The 15,707-nt window shown below is 43.7% G+C and overlaps 1 protein-coding gene across 1 annotated transcript in view; it reads left to right on the forward strand.

Annotated features, from left to right (window-relative positions):
- LOC120999594 (calpain-8-like) overlaps positions 1-6,385 on the forward strand; it is a 105,925-nt gene extending 99,540 nt beyond the window's left edge. Inside the window, exon 20 of the mRNA XM_040430551.1 lies at positions 6,227-6,385. Coding sequence (XP_040286485.1) covers positions 6,227-6,250 — 24 coding nt within the window. The 3' untranslated portion in view covers positions 6,251-6,385. The remainder of the gene's footprint in view (positions 1-6,226) is intronic.
- The last annotated feature ends 9,322 nt before the right edge of the window (positions 6,386-15,707 follow it).

The following is a 15,707-nucleotide window of genomic DNA, read 5'->3' on the forward strand; positions in this document are numbered from 1 at the left end:
TATACAGCCAAGGTCCGTTTCCCAGCAATCCCACTATGTGAAATATAGGATGACCCGATTACCTATCAAATCAGTGCTTGCAGCTCTTGGCCAGTATATTTCTGTGAGCTGCAGCTTCACACTCCTCTCCCTACCTCATGCATGTAAGAGCTGACCACCTTGGAATCCATGAAGACTCTGCAGTGTGAAGGGACAGCAGTTCTTTGCCACTGATCTGTTACTTGCCGCCTTTAACGAGGAGAGTAGTTTGAGGAGACTCTACCCGATCTGTCTCTGCAAAGTGAGGCACAATGGAAAATGTGGGATTTGTTAGGAGAACCATATCACAACGGGAGAAGGAATCAAGATGGCAGGCCATCCATAAATGGTACATTAAATAAGGCATAAACAAGACCGTCAATTTTATTCTTTAAAGAAGCACTTCCACAAATATCTTTATTCTCTGACCTGTTAGAAAGATACATGATGTAAACTGTAGTGAAGGTAATCTTATCGGTGACTGTATTTGTGAGTTATAACCTCGCTTCTGATCTTCAGCTGTGTCATATATAGCGAAGAAGGACCGGCACTCACTTTCTTGATGATATGAAGAGACGTTTATTCAAGGCATATTAGCATCATCAGTGACTAGTTTCGGCTCAAGCCTGAGCCTTTTTCAAACTGCAAGCACTGATGATGCTATTATGCCTTGAATAAACGTCTCTTCATATCATCAAGAAAGTGAGTGCCGGTCCTTCTTCGCTATATACTAGTGGGACGTCTTCCCTGGACGCGTGCACCACGTGCAAACCGCAGTGCAGACCCATCTTTTTCAAATCCTCAGTTGTGTCATGTCGCCAACACTCTACCTCTCCATCTGACACAAGACAGGAAGTCATTTACTTCTCTATTCGTCCCTATGAGACTGACATTGAGGCTCCCATAGGATACATAGAGAAACAGACTTCCTGTTCACACAAAAGATGCTGCGTTATTTGGAAAGTCACATGACACAGATGAGTATCAGAAGGGAGGTTATAACTTACAAATACAGTCACTAGTTAGAAGATTACCTTCACTACAGTTTACATCATGTACCTTTCATCCTTCTTTTTTGCCACTATATAAGCAAAAAAATAATAATTCCTGACTGTGCCTAAGGCAAGCCCTAATAGAAAATTACAGGTAGTTATACAATGCAATACAAAAGTACTACAGGTATTACCAAATTCCCACAGCAGCACTAAAATTATTATTTTTTAATCTTGAAAGCAAAATAAAAGGTTAAAAGTAAAAAAAAGTCTCCAGTTACAAAAATCCCTATCTAGTACTAAAATAGGTAAACTAATTAAAATATACTATACAGAAAACGCATAAATGGATTTGCTCTGCTCACACCTGAGGTTTCAAGATGAGGATCATTTGTGGGCACAAGAAGTCCTCCGAGAATACAATAGTGAATCCTTCTGGACTAAAATAGTAAATAAAGAAGTAAAAAATGTTTTTAAAAATGCGAAGAACAGAAAAATATAAAAAATTCTAATTTTGCATATGCAAATAAATAACAAAAAAACATAATTGGTAGTGAAAAAAAAACATTGGTGATTTGCTGTTTTTTATAACCCTACTACCCACAAAAATTTTTTTACTTTAGTTACACCCCACAAAGAATTTTTCCCCCCATTATTTAATACAAGATATGGTAAATTAAATGGCGCCATTAAAAAAATACTACATCTCCATTGTCCAGCAAAAATAAGGACTCATATGGCTTTGTTAATTAACAGAAAAGTAATATGTTATGGCTTTTAGAAGACAGGCTGTATAAGACAAAAATGTAAAATGAAAATGAGCTCAGTTGATTTTTGCCCCATGTACCAGTTTTTTATTCCAGCACTTTTCTTCCCCTATTCTCAGCATCACTGTGTCACACTTCGGTGTGGGAGGGAAACACCACACCGAGCATAAGGGGGGAACAGGGGATAAGCCCTGAGAATTAGGGAAGGAAGATGGACACCTCCTAGTAAAACCCTAACCCAAAATCCTGACTTGACTACCAGTATGAACAGACCTCAGAGGTAGGTGAGTTCATACACAGGAATAGCTAGAGTCCTATCTTGCCCTATAGGACCCTGGTACTAATGTCAGGGACGATACTAGCTGTTCCTCCAAAAGGAAGAACGAACAGGAGTCTCCTGCAGGCTTAATACAAACAATAGGGAAATGCAACACACAGAACCCAAACAAAATACAAAAGGGAAAGGAAATGCTTAACTTCAAAGGAGCAATGGAAGCACAAGGAACTCCCCCGAGATCCACACACCAACTTACCACAACTGAGACTGAAGCTATAAACCGCACAACATAGTGGGAGAAGCAACTATAAATAAGGAAGGCTAAATGACCACATAAGCAACACCTGAGGCAAGGAGTGTGGCCATTACCAGAAACAACACAGACACCTACTGATCCACATAGAAAACCTGTCAGATCAAACCAGGTGTTGTCAGTCTCACCAATCTCCTACCACCTGTCACGGGAACATCTGTGACACACTGCTTTCTTCAGAACTTCCTGTTTTCATCAGCTTCCTGTTGGGGTTTTCTAACCAAACCCAGCATGCTTTGCTCTGCAATGTTTCACAGGGATTGCTCCTCCTAGCTAACATCCAAAGAGGAGGTGTAGAAGCAATGGTGGATTATAATAGGGGCGTTTGGGTCGGCAGCCCTGGGCCTTATATTTCTGTGGGGCCCATCGCTGTCCAAAACACCCATTATAGGAAGGAGAGCTATGATTCTTGTAGGAGAAAGGACCTTTGATGACATCATCGCTGTGTGACCAGTAACATATCAATGTTACTGGTCACAGGACAATGATGTCAACAAAGGTCCTTTCTCTCTACCAGGAGTGATGCTGCAGGAGAAGTTTGACATCATTTTATGGAGGTTTTTTCTGAAGATTACGACAGGAAAAGGTGAAAGAATCATTATTACTATGAAGGGGCACAATGGGCATTACTACTATGGAGGGGGCACAATGGGCATTATTGCTATGAAGGGGGCACAATGGGCCTTATTGCTGTGAAGGGGCACAATGGGAATTACTACTATGAAGGGGGCACAATGGGCATTATTAATATGAAGGGGGCACAATGGGCATTATTGCTGTGAAGGGGCACAATGGGAATTACTACTATGAAGGGGGCACAATGGGAATTACTACTATGAAGGGGGCACAATGGGCATTACTACTATTAAGGGGGCACAATGGGCATTACTACTGTGAAGGGGCACAATGGGCATTACTACTGTGAAGGGGCACAATGGGAATTACTACTGTGAAGGGGCACAGAGGACATTACTACTATGAAGGGGAATAACTGTTATGGAGGCCCAGTGAGGGCATAACTACTGTGAAGGGGCACAAAGAGGGCATTACAACTGTGGGCATTACACAATGGGCATTATTAATATGAAGGGGGCACAGAGGGCATCACTATTGTTGAAGGGGTTGGCATAACTGTTATGGAGCACAGAGTGGGCATTACTACTGTGAAGGGGTACAGTGGGAATTACTACTATGAAGGGGGCACAATGTGAATTACTACTATGAAGGGGGCACAGTGTGCATTACTACTGTGAAGGGGTACAGTGTGCATTACTACTATGAAGGGGGCACAATGGGAATTACTACTATGAAGGGGGCACAATGGGCATTACTACTATTAAGGGGGCACAATGGGCATTACTACTGTGAAGGGGCACAATGGGCATTACTACTGTGAAGGGGCACAATGGGAATTACTACTGTGAAGGGGCACAGAGGACATTACTACTATGAAGGGGAATAACTGTTATGGAGGCCCAGTGAGGGCATAACTACTGTGAAGGGGCACAAAGAGGGCATTACAACTGTGAAATGGCCACAGAGAGGGGATAACTACTGTGAGGGGGCACAGATAGGGCATAACTACTATGAAGGGGGAACAATGAAGGGATAGGTACTTAAAGGGGGCATAACTATTGTGTAGTTGTACAATGAGGGCAATGGATGGATGTGGTGGAAATGGATTCCGGTCCAGGTTTTCCTGTTTAGGTTTGCGATCCTTTTTGTCCCATTTAGGAATCTGTAGCTTTTCTTTTCAGCTGTTCTCTGTCAGCCACTCCCAGCTACTATATATTCTCCCTTTCTGCTTCCCTTGTTGCCAGATATAGACCTTCTTTCCAGATCTTCTATTCTGACCTCTGGTGGAGTTGGAGTTGCTGTGGAGGTGTTTGAACTGGAGATATTGGATCTCCGGTTCACTCCTGTTGTTGTCTCCTGTTTGTTATCTCCCTTCGGGGATTGTATGTGGTGTTTGTGTTGTTTGTCCTTTCCATGTTGTGCTCCCACCGCCACCGCCCTATTCACTACCTACAGTAGGGCTTAATTTAGGGTAAGCCAAGGGTTGAGGCACGTGATCGGCGTACGGGTTAGCAGCCCGTCTAGGGACATCAGGGCAGCCAGGTCCCAGTGCTAGGTGAGTTAGGGGTCACCACTCCTCCCTCTCCCTAGTGGAAGGGTACTCTCCTTTCCTCCCCTCTGCGCTGCACGTCTGTTACCTGCCATATCAGGCGTGATATTTACACTGTATACTGCGTAGTGTTGTACACTATACAATATGAGGGGCTGGGGGTCTTATGCTATTGACGCCAATTTAACAAATCTGACCCAGATAAATGAAGGTTATCAGGTCCTCCTTAATAAAAATGGGCAGCCCTACGGCTGATAGCCCCAATTTACATTTATCCCATAACCTGTAATAATAAAACCTTTCTTTATTCCATTAAATTAAAAGTCCTCTGACCAGTAAACACCCGGCTCACTATCGTAGTGTATTATTCTGTGTGTTCCCTCCTGCTTGAAGGATGCGGTTCTGTCACTGTCACCACTCGTCCCTTCTCTATTGCTTCCCTATCATTAATAAATCGCATTGATTGTACAGTTTAGTGTCAGCACTGACGATAGCTGTCTTCTAAAATTGCTTCATTCATTGCCCCCAAAATGTTTTGCCAGATCCCTGGCGTCCTCAGGGGTATGTGGGCAATGATGCTAGATATGTGGCAGAGTTTTCTTTAATATTTACCAGAAAAAAATAAACATGGGGCATAACGAGAAAGAGGGGACCGTTGGGGGAAAATGGAGGCAGGGGGCCCAAGCTGGGTAAACAGACCTGAGCCTATGATACACTTAATCCGCCCCTGTGTGGAAGACGTTCAGATAGCACAGTGTGGCGGGCGGAGCAAACTCTGTGAAACAAGAGCAAAGCATGCTGGGATTGGTTAAAAGACTGAACCGGAAGCTGATGAAAACAGGAAGTTCTACTTATAGGATCATGTCTAAAGATGAGCGAATTTCTTGAAAATTCGATTCGACTGATTCGCAAAATAAAATAAAAAAATTCGCTTTGTGACAAATTACTTCGTCACGAAGCACATTTTTTTGTAAGTAGCAGATGCAATGACAGGGAGCTGCGATAGCGCCGCCCCCGTCATTGTACCCCTCAGATGCCGCGTTCATACATGATCACGGCATCTGAGTGTAAAATTAACAATAGAAAAATAATGAAATCAAACTTACCGCTTCCATTTGCTTGCGACAGGCCGGCCGCCGCCATCTTGGTTGAAGATCTCGGCCGAAATCCTGTGTGGCGCGAGATTGGGGTTTGAATTTTTTCGTTTTTTATACTATTTCAGCTTAAATCGATTCGCTGACACGAAGCACGAAGAAGTTCGGCTTCTAGGTAAATCGAATTTATCCTGAAATTCGGATCGAATTCCACTTCGCGGAATTCGATTTGCTCATCTCTAATCATGTCCATTGGTCACATTATGGAAGGGGGCGCGGTCAGTGATTGGCTGCAGCGGCGTCAAAGCGGATGTTAACAGTGGAGGACTCAAGTGAGGCAGCTGAAGCCGGGAAGTGAAAGAGCCAAGACCCACAGTGGGGACCAGTATGCTTCCTGTTTTAGATCTGCCTGGGGATGGGCCAAGGGTCGCTAAGGTTTTCTCCTTTAAAATTTAGTTCCAAATACTATAAAATTCCATTAAAGAGCCGCAATGATAATTGTAATGGAAGTGGAGCTGACCATTAATGGTACCTTATGCGTTAATGAGCACATATATTGCCTGGCAGGATGAAGACCTCATCCTGTCTCCATCTCTAATGTAATGTTTCTTTTATGAATTTATCTTTTTTATTTTCACAGTGGCTAGACACAATCTTGGCCTGAGGATGGATCCACAGATACAAGAATAAGAGCACAGGGAAGATGTCTGACCTCATCCCTCAATCAGCACGCTCAGTAGATTCCGATTACATCTGTTCTATGCAAAAATTTTAATTATTTCAATAAAATTTTCTCTGATGGCAGAATCTCTTGTGTGAATTGAATATCTCGTCGTCATTTGGGGTCAGATAGTTTTCTTGCTGGAACAAAATATGACCAACTAAAACTAAATGGAGCAGTGTCAGAGCCCCTTCGCTCAGGCAACTTTGCAGATTTTTATAGTTTTTTTGCTAAGCTAGGCTTCCTTAAAAGGCCTGTCTTCTATAGAAAACTCAATTTTAATAAACCTATAAGGAAACACAGAGGGGGATACTTTGTTAATGGCCTCATCTTTTGACCAGTCCTCCTCTGAGGCACAACAGCTTCCTCTGCCCGTCCCTCCATGCTCAATCTTGATTGACCGGGCCAAGTTCCTGCAAAGTCATCTCACCTGGCTTGTCAATCAAAAAGGAGAGGGTGGCTGGCAGAGGAAGGCAAAGGAACAAGGGCACACAGTGTGGCTTGAACCTATCCCTTTCCATTTAACTGCTCACTTGCATATGGATCAAATGTACTTTTTATCCAGAATGAAGCAGCGGATTGCTAAGTGAAAGTTTTTGTTACATTAAGATGAGGTAGACCTACAAAGCATTGTACCTGGTCTATCAGTGAATTTCCTAGTGACAGATTTCCTTTAATAGTATATATTAGGGTCATACCACCTGAATCAATCCCTGAGAATATTGATGTCAAGGTGTTTAAACTGGAACTAAACTTTTAACCTGAGGACCTCTACTCCTTTGGAGCTTATAATTTACTTCGTACAGGGAATTGTAGCACTGGGTTGGCCATAAATAAGTCCATGTCATCAACTTATTTCATCTTTCCTGGGGCCAGTTCTAAACCCAAGTAGGCTTTGCCTTGCCAAATACATAAGGCGAAGGGTTCTATGGTATCTGCAAATAGCAGGGGAGAAAGGAGCCACCCCTTTTTCTCACCCCATTGAGAATAAAAGGAGGGATACAGCATACTATTTTGCAAAACTCTTGCATAGGGAGGATTATGTATTATAGATACTAAAGATGAGCAAACTTTTTGAGATTCGGTTTCATTCAGGTTTTCCAAATTTTTGAAAAAATTTGGTTCATGCCTGAATAGATTCTACCCAAACCAAAGTTGTTCCAATTGCCCTGAAAATTGTTGTTTAACACATTCTAGTCTCCTAGGACTCCATTTTTTTTTTTTAGGAAAAGATGTTATCTCTTTTGGTTAAGTTTTTATGAATTTGGGGATTTTCCCTCTCCCCTCCTTAAGCTCTTGAATGCAATGACAGCAAGGCTAAATCTATTCATCAGAGGAGTGTGAAAATCCTCTTAAATCTAGACTTGGTTCATGTTGACAAAAGTATGCTTTGGACACTTGTGGAGGACAATATGGTCCTTTTGGGTGCTCCACACTCCCTGCCGCACTAAAAACTCTCTCCAATATGACACTGGAGGCTGGGCAAGATAAGACAGAGAGCAGACTGGGCCAGTTTGGGCCACTGTTCTAGTCTGTCTGCCCAGAAGTCCTTGGGGTCAAGGAACATGGTATGTGCTGGAGACAGACCCAAGTCCAGATAGGTTTGAACCTGGGCTTTGACATGGTAGGTCTCCATTTGCTGATTTGCCTCAGCCTAGCACGGCACGGGAAAAAAGTGTTCCTGAACTAGCTGACTTCTGCTTCTGGTAGCAGCGGAGAGGGCGGGAGGTGGGTAAACCTGAGAGGGGTCTCCCTTTCAAACATGCTGACAGCAGGCGTCTGTTTGCCAAAAGCAGATTTTGGCGAGAGGAAAACATTCCCCCATTGATAGCGAGGGTCTAAAAGCATGGCTATCCAGTAATTATCAGACCGCTCCTTGTGAATGATAAGCCTCTCAGTGCATAAGTAAGCAATCATAGAACTAGTCATATTGGCTTGCGTGCACAAGGAGCCAGTTCTTTCCGACCCCACCCCCACTGAGACTATTGGGTGTCGTGGGCGGTGTAGTTATCATCACCTTCCTGATCCTCCACCTTCGACTCCTTCTCCTCCAGTGGCTGGTGTAATTAACAAACCTTGATGTAATGAATCCAATCTGCATTCTTGTTGATTGTTACCCACCATATGATAGACTCCTACCCTGCTGTGATCTGATTTCTTGCTTTGAACGTATTGGGTGCTCCACGAGGAACTCCTATCTCATCTATTAAGATGTTAGGGTGAAAGGCACCCTAGGAGGGCTTCACTCTTCCCCCTATGGTATTTAAGAGTTGTGTCTAGCCATTTCCCTGTCGAGAGCAGGTGGAGAGGCATCACCAACTAAATCAAGGCACACTCTCCTCAGAATTTATGACTCAACCGGGCTCTTATTTTCCCGTCACCACATAACCACCAAATGTCAGCCCCCAGGGTAGTCTGGTCAGTCCAAATGGCCACATAGTTGCTAATACTTGAGACATTTACTTTTTCACTACAGTAATTATCTTGGAGCTTTCCGTAGTTATGACCCATTACTGGGATCACAAAGCAAGTATAGTTACCTGGGTAGGCGATTACCTGGGGTTGGATGTCTGGTTTCTTTATGGAAGAAAACAACAGAGATAATGTTTTGCACTTTCCCTCGTTGGCTGCAGGACTATAAGTTCTGTAGAATAACTTAATTACGCATTGTAGTCCTTTACTATCTTCAGACTCGGTACGGTACCTAGCTGGGGCCTGGCCATGGCTCATGCTACGCTATTATGCTTATTCAAACTCCTAGCTATATACTTAAGCCATTCCAGTCACTCATTTCTTTCTTCGTACCCTGTCTCTAAAGCTAGTCTATCTTCATAGGTGAGATCAGTAAATTGAACCATTGGCCCTATAGTTTCTATAATGGCCTCTCCTTGTATGTCCACCTTATAGGTTCCTTTGGTCTTATTTAGCTCTTTCTCCTTAACCTCAATAGAGAAATGTCCGATGGGGTCATGCCAGATACATAAGTACCAATGGCAAACAATCGTTGGTCACTCTTTTGAGGGTTCTTCAAAGTTATCAAGAGTTTATTACAATTTATTCACTCAGTACACTCCGAGCTAGCTTTCTTTATCACCTTCAACCTCTCCTGTAAATTAGTTGGGTCTTGTGCTCGGTGTTATCTATACCAGAAATCCTCTCCAGTGTTCCAAATTGCTAAATCCTAGTTGAACATTTCTGATTGCCTGGGGTATTAGTAGGTATAAAGCATATATATTTATCAGACCGTGTTAATCTAGCTGCTTGGTCCCTATTCTGACACTTGTCTTGCATAAAGTATAAAGGTACAAAAGTCTATTTCTACCGTGGGTGTTTCTCCCACATTGAAAGTTATATTCATCAGGTTATAGTCAAATCCAGTGGTATACCAATCTGTGGTTTCCGCAAGGTAGCCCTTTCTTAGTCCACCGGTCCAAATTGCAGTTCCTCTAAAGAATCCTATTAAAACTCACCCACTGTCCCTAATGAATGCATTCTAGATCTGATCCTTTTGTCCGGGGTAGGGTGTCTTCACTAGGTTTGAGACAAGCCTTCCCTAATGGAAGACTTCCCTTTGAAGCTGGAATCATATCTCATTCTGTACCTACCTACCTTACCGGTTTATAGTGGGACAGGTGAATCCAAGAGGTATGTTATGCAATTTTAACAGCTGTAGGGGTTGTTAGTAGGACTTGGTAGGGGTCTTCTCAGCGGGGTTGATGCCAGTGTTTCTTTTTTAGGACCTTAACCAGGACCCAGTCTCCAGGTTTTGCTGACACAGGTTCATCTACAGGATCACCTGGAATGAGATTGGGAACAGAAACTTCTTTGTTGGTTAACATTTATACCATGTAAAAAGCAAGGCTTAAATCTGCTTCTTCATCTGATTTAGTGAATACTTTTAGTTGAGGCATGACATAAGGTCTACCATACATCATTTCAAAGGGTGTCAGCCTTGAAGCTGTAGGTGTCACATGCTTATTTAGGACTACTTATGGTAAGCAATATATCCAGTTTTTCCCTGTTTCTTCCATAGTTTTCTTCAGCTTATTTTTTAGTATTCCATTGTGTCTCTCTACCAGACCTGCTGACTGTGGATGATATGCACAGTGATTTTTGAGTTCTATTTTCAGATTTTGTGCCACTAGGGATACAACATTATTTACAAAGTCTGACCCATTGTCACTATATATTCGCTCAGGTATCTCAAACCTAGGTATTACTTCTTTTACCAATGCTTTGGCTGCAGTGTTTACATCTGGGTTAGCCGCGGGAAATACCTCTATCCTTTTAGTAAATGCATCAATAATCCCCAGACAATAGATCTTCCCTTCACACCTGTTTAGTTCAATGAAGTCCATACAAATGTGTTGGAATGGGTATTGTGGTTGTGGAAAAAAAAAATTGTAATTAGTAAATCCATAGGCTGTGAAGACTCTGGATATTATCTCTACCATCCCTCCTGTCGAGACAGGACTTGTTCCATGGCTCAATATAGCTGCATACCTATAAAGATTTCTGGGTAACATGTATTTCCCTTGGGGACATACATATACATCATCTTTTTTAATTGCACCCTTATTTGCCCATTTTTGTTGTTCCCTTTTGGGTGAGGACTCCTTCCTAGTATGTGGAGCCTATTTATGTCTAAAGCAGTCTGTAACAATGTGAAGGAACTGAGAGTGGTACATCACTCTGGAGTAAGATAAGGTTGTGACTATAGAAGTGTTATGCAAGAGAGATGTCTAGATGGTGAGAGGTATGAAATTTTGTTTTGTAATAAAACTTCAGCAACTGCATGTGGGACTTTGAGTGTGAGTGGATGGAAAAGTACTAGGATGAAGCCTTTATAGCTTCTGCTGCAGCCACTACTGCTTGCACACAGTATGGTAAGGCTTCTGCTACAGCACGGGTGTCAAACACAAGGCCCGCGGGCCGAATCCGGCCCGCCAGACCTCGTCATGTGGCCCGCGCACCCGCCGCCGATATGCGGCAGGCGAGCGAGCTGGCGGCGGCGGCTGGGCACAGGGAGATGAGCGCTTCCATTGTGGAGGCGCTCATCTCCAGTCATCTGTATCGCCGTCCTCAGGACAGCGATACAGATGCCTGCCTGTGCTGCGGTAGGGGAGGGAGAGGCGTGTCCCTTTCCCTTCCTCTGATAGGCTGCCGGCCTAGTGCCTGCAGCCTATCAGAGGCCGGCGCAGGCGACGCGATGACGTCATCGCGCTGCCTGAGCCATACAGCGTGGGACACAGGCCAGAAGAGGCCTGCATCGCATCACTGACATGGAGGTAAGTATGTGTTTTTTTTTATTATTTTTATTATGTACAATACTTTTACTGGCGGGGGCTGTTATTACTGGCAAAGGGGGGGCTGTTTGTTATTACTGTCAAAGGGGGGGCTGTTATTACTGGCGGGGGATGTTATTACTGGCAAAGGGGGGCTGTTATTACTGGCGGGGGCTGTTATTACTGGCAAAGGGGGGGCTGTTATTACTGGCAAAGGGGGGGCTGTTATTACTGGCAAAGGGGGGGCTGTTTGTTATTACTGGCAAAGGGGGGGCTGTTATTACTGGCAAAGGGGGCTGTTATTACTGGCACAGAGGGGCTGTTATTACTGGGGGCTGTTATTACTGGCACAGAGGGGCTGTTATTACTGGGGGCTGTTATTACTGGCGGGGGCTGTTATTACTGGCACAGGGGGGCTGTTATTACTGGCGGGGGCTGTTATTACTGGCAAAGGGGGCTGTTATTACTGGCACAGAGGGGCTCTAATTACTGGGGGCTGTTATTACTGGCACAGAGGGGCTGTTATTACTGGGGGCTGTTATTACTGGCACAGAGGGGCTGTTATTACTGGCGGGGGCTGTTATTACTGGCACAGGGGGGCTGCTATTACTTGCAAAGGGGGGGCTGTTATTACTGGCACAGAGGGGCTGTTATTACTGGGGGCTGTTATTACTGACACAGAGGGGCTGTTATTACTGGGGGCTGTTATTACTGACACAGAGGGGCTGTTATTACTGACACAGAGGGGCTGTTATTACTGACACAGAGGGGCTGTTATTACTGACACAGAGGGGCTCTTATTACTGGGGGCTGTTATTACTGACACAGAGGGGCTCTTATTACTGGGGGCTGTTATTACTGGCACAGAGGGGCTGTTATTACTGACACAGAGGGGCTCTTATTACTGACACAGAGGGGCTCTTATTACTGGGGGCTGTTATTACTGACACAGAGGGGCTCTTATTACTGGGGGCTGTTATTACTGGCACAGAGGGGCTGTTATTACTGGGGGCTGTTATTACTGGGGGCTGCTATTACTGGCAAAGGGGGGGCTGTTATTACTGGCAAAGGGGGCTGTTATTACTGGCACAGAGGGGCTGTTATTACTGGGGGCTGTTATTACTGGGGGCTGCTATTATCTCCAAATACTTATTATGAAATCTTTCTCATTAGGATAAAACACCTCATCAGCTCCACCGAGCCCCCGGCCAAAGTGTGGAAGTGGCGTCCGAGATCCCCAAGGGCCAAGCCAAGTAACTGTAAGTTTTCCGGCCCTTTGAGGGTGACCAAACTGCTGATGTGGCCCCCGATGAATTAGAGTTTGACACCCTTGTGCTACAGGATCAAGGTAAGATGAATAGTATGCCATGGGTTTACTTCTTACCCCACAATCCTGGGTTAGTACTGAGGTTATAAATCCATCCTTGCAATCAACATTTTATACAAATGGTTTGGAGTAATCAGGAAGGCCCGGAACCACTGAGCTTACCAAAACGTGTTTTGTTTCACAGGAAGCTTTCTCTGATGCTGGCGACCATTCAATTGGGTCTGTTGTGGCCAGAGGTGTATCATAGATCTAGGCCTTTAGGGGTGCTACAATTGCTGCATATTTGGAAATCCAGTTTCTGCAAAAATGGGTCATCCCCAAAAAAGACATAATTTGTCTCTTTGTTCTTGGTCTTGGGGCCTGTAGTATAGTAGTTTTGCGGACCTCGTCAAGATGTTTCCCCTCCTGTGAGAGATTTTTTTTTTTAACCCCAAGCATTTAGACATCTATTATAAAAGAGTGTTATTATTAATTTCCACCCAAAACCCAACCCCCCTCTCCCCTTCCCACCCACCACGGTTGTCATCACAGGGGAAACGGCACCCCTTCCCCCCCAAAAAGGTCTACAACATTAGCACCATCAATGCCAAAAAGCCCATGCCGTCTCCCATTCGCACAATTGTTTTCCCCCTTTACATTTGATAAATTCAAACTCCTTTATTCTGTGCCTATAGTTTTTCCATTCTGCGAAAACGGGGAACTTATCGGATCCCCATCTTTTAAGAATCAGAACTTTAGCAATAAATAACCCTTTTAACCAAAGCATTTGGTCAGTATTCCGTAGTTTTTTATTCAAAGGGAGTTTTCCAAATAAAGCAAACTCTAACATGGGTTCTAGTTTTGATTGAGATCTTAACCCCAATTCCTCAAATATACTATGCCAATATCTCACAATAACTGGGACGAATATATCCCAAGTCCTGACACTTACATTTCGGACAACAATACTCCCTATCTGTATTGTTATATATTTTAGACAGTGATAACGGCGTGTACTATATTCGATGCACTATTTTATACTGTACTAACCTATGGTGGCTGGATATCGAGGCTTTTTTAATATTTTGATAAATCCCTCTCCATTGAAGTGCCTTGCTCCCCCCCAAATCTTCCTCCCATTTTGAAACACTTTTGAACTTAGTGGCCGTAACTAATTCCTTTTGTAATCTAGCATAAATTCTGTGAGAGATTTTTACCCAGGTATTGACAGTACTCTGCCATAATTGTAGCTTGCTTTTATGCACTGTATGGCCTTGTTTTGCCAAAAAGGGAAGAAGTGCTTTAGTGTCTGTTTTACAATCTTCCTCATTTTCTGAGGCTAGCACAATATCATCCACATATATCAAAAGCTGGCTTCCTTTAGGAGGATCCAACTTTGAAAGATTTGCTGACATAGCATGAGAAAATATAGTTGGTGACGCACAGTACCCCTGGGGTATCCTGGTTAACATATACCTTTTTCTTTTATAGGTAAAAGCAAACCAAGTCTTTATGTACAGGTATACTGAAGAATGCTGATGTCACAGAGAAGAATTTGTTTTCTGGTTTTAAATCATTAAGGAGGTTATGAGGGTCAGGGACAGTAGGCAACCTTGGTAAGACTGCCTGCAGGTCTTGGACCATTCTCCACCCTAATGAGGGTGGTACCTGGTGGACAGGACACAAGGGTGTATTACAGGGTGAGTCCAGGCACTTAAACTCCAGCTTCAAGCAAGGGAAACAATAGCTTCTCAAACCAGAAGCCCAAAAAAGCTTCTGGTTTGAGCAGATATTGTTTCTGATGGGGCCTGAAGGTGGACCTAGCAGTGATACTAACTAGTTTCCCACCTTTCATAAGGCCAACATCAGCCGCTTCTTTTGACCATAAAGAAGCCATAAGGTCAGAAAGTTCTGCCTCCTGTTCCTCAGTCAGTATGAGTACCTTTTAGTCCCTTCCCTGACCTCCCTGCAAATGTACTTCTGGATTTGCCACAGTGACCCAATTAAGTGTTTTTGAGTATGCATTCTGGCCTTGAACGTACTCTATTCCTTCTCCAAGTCTCTGTTTTTTTTTTATTGTAGTTCAGCATGTCTAGCATAGTCCAGAGTAGGAGTGAGTCTACTAGTGCAATGATCAATCTTGTGTTTAGTTCTGAAGCTGCTTATGAGCCTTTTAGGAAGGAGGAGGCACCAGATGTCCCTTCTCCACAATGCCCTACTATTCCTAAACATGGCCTTATTCGCCATGGATTTCTAGGGAGATAGGTTTGCTGAATGGACTTCAAACCTGGAAACATACACTGTCCTAGAAATGTGGCCATGGTCTATGCAAGGCTGCTTCTTATCTTTGGATCCTTTGCTGCCTTTCACAAATAAAAAATTATAAAATACTAACAAATTCTTCAAACCCTCCCTGTTCTACATCACATACTGATATAACATCAACATATTACAGCAGATCATGCGTTATCCAAGAAACTACTGGTCGTCTCTTCAGTGTCCTCCTTGGTACTGGAAATAGGTGCGTGTCCTACCGGGAAGCGCTTGTATGTACATTCCCAGCTCTTGTAGCTGGCCTCCAATGGTCTTTTCTTGGATGTGACCTAAGAGGCGCTGACAAAGACACAGAGGTTTCAACTAGGACTTATTTTAACATGGGTAGATCAAACAAGCCTCCTGCAAAAACTACTTTTCTGGTCTCCCCCACCGCATCAGGTACCAATGACAAGGTAGCTAATGTGGCGTGGTCTGAGGGGCAGCCATTGTAAAGAGGTATATGGAAAAGTCCCACCCCTTTAGTTGGGCGTAC

This window comes from Bufo bufo, chromosome 4, assembly GCF_905171765.1.
Source record: "Bufo bufo chromosome 4, aBufBuf1.1, whole genome shotgun sequence".
NCBI classification, from domain to species: domain Eukaryota; kingdom Metazoa; phylum Chordata; class Amphibia; order Anura; family Bufonidae; genus Bufo; species Bufo bufo.